This window comes from Lampetra fluviatilis, chromosome 36 (assembly GCF_964198595.1).
Source record: "Lampetra fluviatilis chromosome 36, kcLamFluv1.1, whole genome shotgun sequence".
NCBI classification, from domain to species: Eukaryota; Metazoa; Chordata; class Hyperoartia; order Petromyzontiformes; family Petromyzontidae; genus Lampetra; species Lampetra fluviatilis.
The window spans coordinates 12,152,798-12,164,601 of record NC_136310.1 but is presented as its reverse complement, the minus strand read 5'-3'; the positions used below and the strand labels follow the sequence as shown (position 1 = coordinate 12,164,601).

The window sequence follows — 11,804 nt, the reverse complement described above, 5'->3', positions numbered from 1 at the left end:
GGGTAGGGGCGGTGAAGCGGTTTTGTGACGCTGCGCGTGTGAGAGGCGGCGGCAGTGAGACGGCCTCCGCGATGAGGTAAAAAAAAATAGTCCCGGGGACGCCGATTCCCGCTGCAGCGGCAGAACCGGGCGTTTGCGCAGTGGGGGGAACCGGATCCCAATTGCGTGGCGGTCAGGATCCGGATCCTCGTGTCAGGCAATGATGATGGGTTTAACGCGTTCGTGACAAATATGATCCATCATAGAGGGGCGGGGGGTTAGCTCGCGTAAATCTAAATGTTGCGGCGTTAAACCCGCCACCACCCGACACAGCCAATTAGTAAGTCATTAAATGCATCGATTCGTGGCGTTGACGCAGGTTCCCTGCGAGTCCACAGCCACGTGGAACATTTTAAAGATTTGTTTTGCAACCTCGGCCACGCACGGCCTCCTCCTGCGAGCGCCTAATCTTGGCAGCGGCGTTGGTTCAGCGCAACCAAGACTCTGGCCTGGTTTCGACAATCAGTTTCTCATCAGCAGTCAGGCTTGGAGCCGTGCTGGTGAGCTGCCCTGCAGGGACCCTGCCCCTGTAGCACTTGGGAGCCCCCCACCCACATGGGCGGTGAATGTGGGGTCGAGGAGATCGTTCATCAAAGAGGCACCCATAGAGAGTGGAGTAGAGAGAGTTGGGATCGATGAATGAGAAATAATCGATGTTGGCCCCGATTTTGTTTGGACTCAATTGATAAGCAGAGGCCCCAAAATGAGAACGTCGAAGGTCAGCAACAAACAACACCGTCAAAGTTGTAACATAGAGTGTGTAACGCGTTTCCCGTGTTGAGAACCGTCATTGTCTGAGCTTGGGAAACGGGCGGTGAACAGAGGGAATTCCAACGTAGAGCAGTGCGGGTGAGCAAGCAGACATGCACATGAAGTGGTGATCTGCAGTGTGGTGAGTGGATGCTGCAGTGTGGATGAGATGAAACTGTATGTGGTAGAGACCGAGACCTCAACACGGGTGGAGGAATCGACGAGTGAAGTTGACGGGAACAGTAACCATGGGAGTAGCGATATACGGCCGCCGGAGACGATGCGACATCCCGTGCCGCTGAGGCATCCGATGGAGGCACCGCCTCCACGTGTGACCGCGGATGCCAGGAATCGCAATCGCGCGTCTACAACCCAGCACTGGGGGTTGGTGGATCACACACGCACTCCCTACACATGAGCTGCCATCAACCGGCTCGTAGCCAGGTTGAGATGGGTTCATCTCTGTCTGCACAGGGATTGAGTGTTACCCCTCGCACGCCTGGGGTTTCTCCGGGGTTTCCGGTTTCCTCCCACATAAACAATCACGGGGTTGACCAAACATTCCAATATAGCACGAGCGGCCGCTGCCCTCGAACCTCCCCTTCCACCCAGCCCGGGGAAGGGCGGAGAGTCTGGCGGGACCTGGCGCGTTAAGATGGGGGGGGCAGGGAAGATGCTAAGAGGCACGGGGCTGGGGCGACTCCCCAGGCCAGGGGCGGTGCGGGTTGCTCCCCGGCTGGAAGAACCTGAGTACAAATATAGTTGGAATCCTCACCAGTGTAGTGAGTAACCGAACTTCACCGACAACCAGAGAAATAGAAAAAGTGAAAGACACATTGAGACAGATACAAAGTTAGAGTGAGACAGGCGGATACGTACAGAGACACAGGGAGATACTGAAAAATAGAGATACTTAGAGACAGAGTGAGACAAACACAGATAGACAGTGTGACATACATTGTGATGTACAGCACCGTATAGACCAAGGCCGTAGCGATGGAGTCAACATTGGGGGGGACCAAATCTTCCAGGGGGTCTGGGGGTCCCCCCCAGAAAAAAATATCTAAATTTGAAAACGAATTTCCTGTCTAAAATATAAAAAAAATTAACGAACACATAGGATGGACTTTTAATTTATTTTTTACAATAATGTGTAATAGTGTATTGTATTACATTGCTGTTTTTCCCCTTTTTACCTTTTATTGTTTCAGTGTATGTAATGGCAGATATTAGGGATTAATAAAGTACAACCATAACCACAATCATATAAACATAAATCTATTTTATAGTAATATATTGGGGGGGACATTTTGAGCATATTTGAATATTGTGGGGGATGTGTCCCCCCTTGGTATAGACAAAGACAGAGTGATACAGATAGACCATGAGACGCACAGAGAGAGAGACATAGAGACACACGGGGACAGATACAAATAGGGAGTCAGAGTGACAGTGATCCTGGTAAGTGAGTGGTAAGGGAGTAACAGAGGACAATGCTTCGAGAGCCCCCATGATTTCAAGTTGAACTCAACTGACCTTGAACCAGAGGAACAGGGTGGATCTCGGATTAATTATCCGTTTATCTGAGCTTGCCTTGCAACAGTGGTCTCGTGGGATCAGAAGCAGGGAATCCCAGTAATATAAATAGAAAGTGACTCAACGCTTGCTTACATGCCTACATGTTCGGTATAACGGTAGACGCCAGGCCGGGAATATTCATGGGTGATTCAGGTTGTCAGGCGCTCTTAGCTACTGCATAAATGTATGTGCTGGTAACAAGGTGCGTTCCTTGCCCTCGCTCCAGCGTGGAGTTTGTCGTGAACCCAGGGCCTCTTCTGCATGAGCTGTGCCCTGGAAACTCGTGTTCTTCAGAACAAGGAACCACAAGGACCGAGAGCGGAAACTCTGTGGACTGGCTTGGATGGTGCCATAAAACCGCGTGGACGTTGTGAGACAATGCTCTTTTCGTGTTTTCTTTGTGGCCCTGATATAGAATCAGGATCTTTATTTAGACTGGAATAATCCATACTCTTTGGTTATTTCGGTAAAGTCACGTAGATAGAAAAATAACTAATAGATCACGACGTTTAGATTGCAACACACGCAATTGTCTTCAGGTGAAAAAATACGTCAGGCGGACTGCTCTCTGAATTTCACCCCCACCCTCTCGCCCGTTACGACAGCCCCTCCCCTCCCTCGGATTTGCCGAGGTACAGTATGCCTCGCTCTGCGATCTTACATTTACTTGCAAATGCCATCTCCAGCCCTGCCCAGTTACCCTTGGGTTGTACCCACCTCAAACCTATATAACCTTTGTCTGCAGTAGCTCTCACGTTACATTTCTTCCTGCCTCAGCAGTCCGCCTGCTGTATTTTTTCACCTGAAGACGATTGCTTGTGTTGCGATGGAAACGTCGTGATCTATTAGTTATTTTTCTATATACGTGACTTTTCTGAAAGAACCAAAGAGTATGAATTCCTGCAGTCACGAGAGCTTTAAATCAAGATTGGAATAATCCAATGAACTATGATGCTGTTTTTTTTACAGATGTCCAGTCGGGGCGGGTGAGCAAGTTAAAACAACAAACAATATAAAAACACTATAGGAGTGCAAAATTAAGAAAACTGTAAGCAAGTGACGAAATAAAAATATCGGGAAATCCTCGATTTACGATCATAATTAGTTCCTGGGACCCGTTCATAAGTCCTCTATTTAAATGCCTATACGGTCAGTGTTATGAAATGTGTTACGGTTCAACAAAAAGGGAAGCATTGTTAAACTCATAAGTAAGAAACATTGTAAATTTGCAAGAAACTTGAAATTTGGCAGGTGGGTAGCTTCCAGACTGTACACAATTTCAAAAGTATAAAAATAGACTTTTGTATTTGGGGGGGGGGGGCGCAATAATGCATATATTTTGCACGGCAAGTGAGCGGTGACGTCACATATGCGCACCCCCACCCTCCGCGTAGGCTGCGTATTAATTCAAGACGAGAATCCAAGTCCCGGGCGAAGCCGGCTAGTAAAGCTCGTATTAAATCAAACGTAAAATAAAGTAACAAGTAGAACAAATTCTGTACATTTTCACTTACCTTGAACCCATCATGATGTTGGCTCGTTTGTCGGAAGGGGTGAAATTAGTCACCACAATTGCACAAACACCTGGATACGCACACACACAAAAGACGATCCCCGGTGTCGCCTTAAAAGACTCCTGGGGCAAGTGCTGTTCGCGAGCACACGTGCAGGCCGGCACGGCGCACGTGGAGGGTGTGGGTGGCCAGCACCACGCCCCCGCCGCAATTGTGGCGATGTTTACGCACCACACCAGGTACTCATTTGAGGCTGAATCGACCTAGGAAGAGGCAGAGGACCGATCCAGATAATTGTCACTGGTGTTGGCAAGTGCAAATTCGCGTTTTAAGTCAATGTTTACAAAAATATATATATAATTAATGGAAGATGGTTAGTAAGTCATTCGTCGAGTACTGCCTGTATACATCTTGCCATTAAGGATGAGGAAATAGTTGTTTTTTTGGTGATAATTGTATTTTGCGGCACAGTTTGGCCTCTGTATCTTGAGAACCGCAGAGACCGCGTGAGTGGATGTGGATGAGACACCTCCGTCACAAGGGCCACTGAGGTTTGGGCGGTGGTTAACGCCGGTTCTGGCTGCTGCCTTCCCAAGCGTGCGTCGCCGTCATCCCCCACGTGTGCTCCTGTGAGACCACCGCATCTCTCAGTCTGGGCTGATTACAGACTACGTCACCGCCTATCGGCAGACTCGTGCCCTTGGTATTCCGAGGCACTTGGATCAGCAGAGATTTGTTCACGGATCGAATGCCTCGGTGGCAATTCTGGCTCTCGTGGCGCGAGGCGACGCAGCGGGGGTGGGGGGGATGGGGGGGATCCGGATCCCAGCTCATATATGGAACCGGATCCTCATTCACGAGGATCCGGTTCCCTGTGAGCGGCAGCAGTAGCGGCGATGGCGGCGGCGTCGCCCCCTCGCGTGGTGGAGTTGGTGGCAGCGGCGGTGGCGTCGGTGCGCGTCCCGCGGCCCGGGGACCGCGTCTACAAGGACGAGTGCGTCTACTCCTTCCATAGCCCCGTGAGTGGCGGCGGGGGAGGAGAGGGCGCGGAGAGCGAGAAGCCGCGCGCTGCTCCCATCTTTCACCATTGTCACCGCGTCCTCCCTTCAGTCGTCGTCGCCTTCATCAAGCCGCTTTGAGCTGTGTGGTGAATGTGGTCATATCCATCCGAGGAAACCCTCATTCGCCTCGTAAATGTGTCAGCATAATCGGGGTATCATCACCTTGTCAACATCACCACCACAGCCACTATCATCATCGACATCACGAGTCGCCTCGTCCCGTGAGTGGCGACCGCGTCGTGGTTGGGGGGAGTGACGCGTGGGGGGAGTGAGGTGTGGTCGGAGGGAGTGACGCAGGGTGAGGAGGGAGTGACGCAGGGTGATGAGGGAGTGACGTCAGGGTGAGGAGGGAGTGACGCTGGGGTGAAGAGGGAGTGACGTCAGGGTGAGGAGGGAGTGACGCTGGGGTGAAGAGGGAGTGACGCAGGGCGAGGAGGGAGTGACGCAGGGCGAGGAGGGAGTGACGTCAGGGTGAGGAGGGAGTGACGCTGGGGTGAAGAGGGAGTGACGCAGGGTGAGGAGGGAGTGACGCAGGGCGAGGAGGGAGTGACGCAGGGCGAGGAGGGAGTGACGCAGGGCGAGGAGGGAGTGACGCAGGGCGAGGAGGGAGTGACGCAGGGCGAGGAGGGAGTGACGCAGGGCGAGGAGGGAGTGACGCAGGGTGAGGAGGGAGTGACGCTGGGGTGAGGAGGGAGTGATGGATGTCGCCGTAATTATTGAGCAAAAGTCCCGTCTCATCAAAGCGATCAACATCGTCACAAAGATATAAGCGAGTCTTCTTTCTCCCTGTAAATGGAAGACTTATGGGAGAGAAACGGGAGAATTTGGTGGAAGAGACATGGGGGAGATGGGATGGAGAAAAAAGAGGGAGTTGGAGTGATACTAGAGACGAAGGGAGACGGGGAGCGATGGGTGGGAGTATGCAGTGAAGTAACTCGATGTTGCATAACATTAATACCAACTATACCCGCCATTTGCCACAAATTGACGGTGACGTCACCTGTGCCAGGCCAGGTGCACTTTGAAGCCATGCGAAGTGTAGAAGGCTCTCTGACGGGAAGTCATGGGCTGACTGACTGACATGACTAGCAGATGCACAAGCTGTGCTCCTTACTGTGCCAACGTGTTCCATTTTAGCTGCCCGGCGCTCTGCTCGTTGTGAGCGTCGCTCCTCAGCCCTTAGTTTGTTGGACGGCGATTGCCTCCAACTGACCAGGAGCGTCCCTCACGAGCCTTCTCTATAGAGGCTGATCTTATCACCGCTGGTACCAGTCTTCAGCAAGTCCACTCGGCTCCACATCCTCCCATACCACATCAATCCATCTCTTCTGCAGCCTGTGACACGCCCGTTTAACCCCCTCTATCTGGCCAAACCGAAGCTTTTTGGGCGTGCAGTAGTTGGGCATGCAGGTTACATGACCTGGCCAACGCTGCGCAGCCTTGCCTGCCGGAGGAGCTCACCGATGGGAATGTGTCCAGATCTTTCAAGGATTTGTGAGCTCACAATTTAGCCTGGTAAAACCCAGGAGGGATCGTAGGCAGGCCAGCCTGAATGTTTTTAACTGGCGAAGATGTTCTATTAGGGGGGTCCACGTTTCACAAGTATAGAATAGGGAGGGCATGACTCTGGCCGAGAAGACCCGAAGCTCCTTGTGGAGCGACAGGCCAGGTGGCTTTCACACGGTGTTACACAGCCAATGGAAAGATGATGCCACCTGACTGATTCGGAGTGAGACCTCTGCTCGAACCAGAGCTGGTCATAACCATGCTGCCCAGGTATGGAATACTCTGCATTCCACAACTGCTCCATCACCAATGGGGAGTTGATGGGGTGGAGTGTTTGATGGCAAAAAATACCCAGGCAGGTACTTGGTTTTGGTTCAAGTTCATTTATTAGGTATAGCCCTGTAAGCCATCCGGCTCTTGAATCGGGTGCAACCGCAACAAACAAAAAACAAAAACATGAACAAAAAACATCTTAAAGTGAATATGTGACTGAGTGCAAACAGAAAATCCAAGAAAAGACAGTAAAATATTGCAGAAAAAGCACCGTACACAAAAATGTGCAAAAATCCCAGTGGGATGCAAGTCAAACAACAACAACCACAAGACAACTTAGATTAAGGCCATCAGTCTAACTCTGTACTACAACAAACAAACATGGCCAAACCAAAAAACTTATCGAAAATCACCAAAATAAAGTCCTTAAAGCAATGAAACAGTGGTCATAGGAACTGACCGAATTTTCACAATAAACGACATAAACAACATGTACTGTACTACCAAACTCTGCAGCCATAGCTGGCTGCATGAGTCACTCCACAACAGTAGGAGCATCAGTCGGAAGTATCAACATTTTTCAATGCACCTTTAAGATCAGCACACTAAATCAAAACAGGTCATACTTTGCAGCGATCATCCGGAGCGAAACATTGTATTTTAGGCCACTAAATTGAAGTGGCAGCTAGGGGTGTACAACTCCTCTAGAGCAGTTTTGAGTGAAGATCTCATAGGTAGTGATTCCAGTTGCAGTATATTGGCAATAGCATTCCAGACCCTTTGGGCATCAATAGCAAAGGCCCTTCCAGTATTTGTACGGCAATAGGGAATGTGAAGCTGGTAAATGAGCGAAGACCTTAGGTCAAATTTGTTCTTTGAAACAGAGAGGAGATCCAGCAGGTAATCTGCGGATTTTTTTGTAAATACATCATGAATAAATAAGATCTGATGCACAAGTCGTCGAACATTGAGAGATGTTAAGTTTGACCCAATGTAGAGATCACAGTGGTGAGTCCTATATGGGCAGTTCAATGCAAATCTTAAGGCCGAGTGATACATTGAGTCAAGCTTCTTCAGTACAGTACTTGGGGCTGATTTATTCACGATGTCACAGTAATCAAGTAGAGGCAGTATGGTAGCTTTTATCAATTCCAAACGGAACATAGGGGGAAAGCAGTGCTTGTGTCGATACAGAAAACCCATTTTTATTTTTGTCTTTTTACCAATATAATCAATGTGATCTTCAAATTTCAGTTTTGAATCAAGAATGACCCCAATATACTTATAGATCTTGACTTACTCTATTTGATAATTATTTAAGGAATGTAATTGGGGAAAAATAACTTCCTGCTTTAGTCCTGGTGAGAAGCATAGCACCTTGGTTTTGGAGGTATTCAGGACTAGTTTAAGAGCAACTAGCTGATGTTGTAGTTTGTTGAAATCACCCAAGAGCTTAGCAATCACGTCATCCGGAGAGCGGCCAGCAGTAATCAGTATCGTGTCATCTGCAAAAAGATTCACCTTGGAATGATCCAGGTCAGTGCCCAATTCATTGACGTAAAGAGAGAACAGGAGGGGGCCGAGGATTGAACCCTGTGGAACCCCTTTTGTTATCTTAACACTGTTTGACCTCCAACCATCTGTGAGTACAGTTTGGGTGCGAAAAGAGAGGTAATTTTTAAATCCTTTATATTAAGTTCGCATGCTTGCTTGCTTGCGTGCTTGCTTGATTGCGTGCTTGCTTACGACCGTGCAAATCTTTCGGTCGTTTTTTAACCCACTTCCCGTGATCCAATCGAGCTGACATTTTCCACACAGACTCGTTGTGACAGACAATGTTCGTGAAAAAAAATTCCCAAAATTTTACACTTTTTAGGCAAAATTTTTTTATTTTACATGTATTCAAATAGAACTCATTCTTGGCTTTGGCTGAACGTCACAGTATAAGAGCCCAGAGCGTAACCCCTCCACAGGCCATGGCGGAGTAGCGCAGTTGGTAGCGCCCTCGCTTCCCATGCCAAAGGTCGCGGGATCGATCCCCGCGTCCTCCACAGGCGAATATATTTTTAAATCCTTTATATTAAATTCGCTGCCACGCATATAAAGGATTTATAGTGAAAAACTTTGTTTTTACGGGTTATACTTATTTAACCATTCTACTGCGTGTTTGGAGAAACGGAGGCAACTTAGTTTACTAAACAGGGTGTTGTGGTCGACTGTATCAAAGGCTTTGGACAAGTCAAGAAAAAGACTGGCGCAGTACTGATTATTATCAAGGCTACTGTAAATGTGATTCAGAGAGTCTAATGCAGCAGATGTGGTGCTGTATTTTTTTCGGAACCCAGATTGTTTTCGATGTAATAGATTGTTGTCGGACAGGAAACTGCTAATTTGGTAGTTCAATATTTTTTCTAAAATTTTCATCAATGGGGACAAAATTGAGATAGGTCGGTAGTTATTTGGATCATCTTTAGGGCCCCCTTTGTGAAGTGGACGAACATATGAATGTTTCCATTCTAGAGGTATTGATGCTTCTTTGATGGACAGGTTGAAAATATGGGCTATAGGTTTGTATATTAGGTGACCAACAGTTAGCAGAGCAAAGATAGGAATATTATCTGCTCAGGTAGAGGAGGACCCTTTGAGGTAGGACAGTTGTTTCAGAACATTACTTTCGTGGATTGGCTGGAAACTAAATTCGTTTAATGTTTGAACAGGGGTGTAGGAATTTGCATGCGCAGGGGTGACTCCCAATACATTATCAAAAAGGTCACCAGCTTCAGAAAAATGAAGGTTAAAATTGTCAACTATTTTTTGGGGCTGTGAAAAATATTCCCCATTTCGGTTAAGCTCAACGGGCAGATTATATGTGTTAGATGCCTTTTCGATACTTTTGATTGTTTTCCAGAAGATCCTGGCATTTCCATGTGATTCCAGGAGAGTGGAGGAAAAGTATGCATTTTTTGCATGCCGTATTTTTTTGACGCATCTATTCCTTAAAATCCTGTATTCTAGCCAGTCATGGACCAAATTACTTTTCTGAGCACATGCCCAAGCCTTGTCCCTAGTTTTTATAAGCTTAGTAATCAAGGGATCAAACCATGGTGGACGGTTGCCTTTAGTTTTAAATCTAATCAACGGAGCATGTTTGTTAAGAATTTGGAGAAACGTGTACCTGAAAGTCTCCCAAGTCGTAGTCAGGTTTAGGATATCACAGGCCTTGTCAATATCCGAGTGAAGCACATCATTAATAAATGCCTGAGAGCTGAAGTGTCTCATGGAGTGCTTCAAAACCAATTTAGGGGGGGCTTTGGGTCTGGCTGATGATCTCACCCCAAATATGAAGGAGTGATCACTAAGGTTATTACCCAGAACACCAGTCAGCGCGAAATTGTGAGGGGCATTTGTTAATAGGACGTCAAGCAGAAATGACTGTCATGGGTTTTTTAGGTTTGGGTCTTGTGGGGACATTTATTAATTGAAATAGGTTAAATTCATCTGTAAAATTTGTGGCCACGGCCGGCGGGTTTAGCCAATTCCAATTGAGATCACCCATTAAAATGATGGGGCTGATGGTAACACCCCACCTCTTAATGGCACACTCCAGGTTCAGCAGCATCACCTCTAACTCCTCTGAGTGAGCAGCAATCAGTAGAACATCAGCATACATTACATGGTTGACCAGTAGTAGTCCCCACTACCCCACGACCCATGGATCAGGATTGCTAACCAGGTGGATGGCATTTGGGGCCGTCCATAAATTACGTCACGCACCTGGGGGGGGGGGGGGGTCAGACATTTGTGACGATGTGTGACGAGGGGGGGGGGTTTGAGAAATGTGATGTCGCATCAAAATGCACAACTTTAAATAAATATAGACAACACGTTCTACTTAATTAAATAGACTTTTTAATGTTTTCTCCTACAACATCAGAGTGCAGCGCCACATTAAATACGCACTACAATGCATTTTTTTTTTTTGGGGGGGGGGGGGCAGAGCTTTGTGACGTCATATTTGAAGGGGGGTCTGACTTTTTGTGACGCCGTGTGACGAAGGAGGGGGGGAGGCAAAAATCGTCCAAAATCGCGTGACGTCATTTATGGACGGCCCCTTGTGGATTGTAGGATTCTCAAGCGTGCTGTACAATTCCGTCGTCAAAATAGCGACTTGATTTCCTATTCCGTTTAATGGAGATCCAGGATTCCCTGTTGAAGTTATTGGGAATTTCTGGGAGATTTCTCGACTTTATATCATGTTCCTTTCATTGACGACTCCTGCCATGACGTCGTGTGACTGCCCCCCCTCCCCCATGCTGTAGGAGATGGAGGGTGGCCTCTACTTGTGTCTCAACTCCTTCTTGGGGTTCGGCCGCGAGCACGTGGAGCGGCACTTCCGCAGAACGGGACAGCGCCTTTACCTACACATCCAACGCACGCGCAAGCAGGCACGTGTACACACACCATGCACAAATATCTACGTATAGCCTACACAGACTGTTGGCGCAAGTGCTGTTAGTGAGCACCTATTAATGCCAGAACGGCACAAGAGGGGGTGGGTGGCCAGCACCACGCCCGGCTGCCTTTGTCTCACTCGTGGCGATGTTTACTATACACCGCACCAGGTACTCATTTGAGGCTGAGTCGACCTAGGGGAGGCCTAGGATCGGTTCAGATAATCATCACTGGTGTTGGCCATGAGCGGGAATCGAACTCGGGTCGCCATGTTCGTGGCACGTTGCGCTAACCGCTACACTATCTCTCCCCTCGTATACATACACGCCTGCTCACACACGTGTTCGTCTACACACACAAGAAACAAAGACTTCCCATTAAGCCTTCACCAGACTCTTAGGGCAATCTTGTATACAAACTCGTACAAACAAACAGGTATGGGCAAACACACGTGTACATGCACAGAAACTTGAGTGAGTGAGAGGCTGGTGGGTGAGAGGTGGGTGGGTGAGAGGCGGGTGGGTGAGAGGCGGGTGGGTGAGAGGCGGGTGGGTGAGAGGCGGGTGGGTGAGAGGCGGGTGGGTGAGAGGCGGGTGGGTGAGAGGCGGGTGGGTGAGAGGCGGGTGGGTGA

General features: G+C 48.5%; 1 protein-coding gene across 3 annotated transcripts in view; it reads left to right on the top strand.

Moving 5' to 3' along the window:
- Positions 1–213: 213 nt before the first annotated feature.
- The window catches only part of LOC144945127 (ubiquitin carboxyl-terminal hydrolase 5-like), a 35,848-nt gene continuing 24,257 nt past the window's right edge, over positions 214–11,804 (top strand). For 2 of the 3 annotated variants that reach the window (XM_078873408.1, XM_078873407.1), the window contains exons 1-2: positions 4,738–4,900; positions 11,041–11,166. In XM_078873408.1, coding sequence (XP_078729534.1) covers positions 4,778–4,900; positions 11,041–11,166 — 249 coding nt within the window. In that variant the 5' untranslated portion in view covers positions 4,738–4,777. Of the gene's footprint in view, positions 320–977; positions 1,174–4,737; positions 4,901–11,040; positions 11,167–11,804 lie in introns of those variants that run through there. The other variant, XM_078873409.1, reaches the window with a different exon arrangement.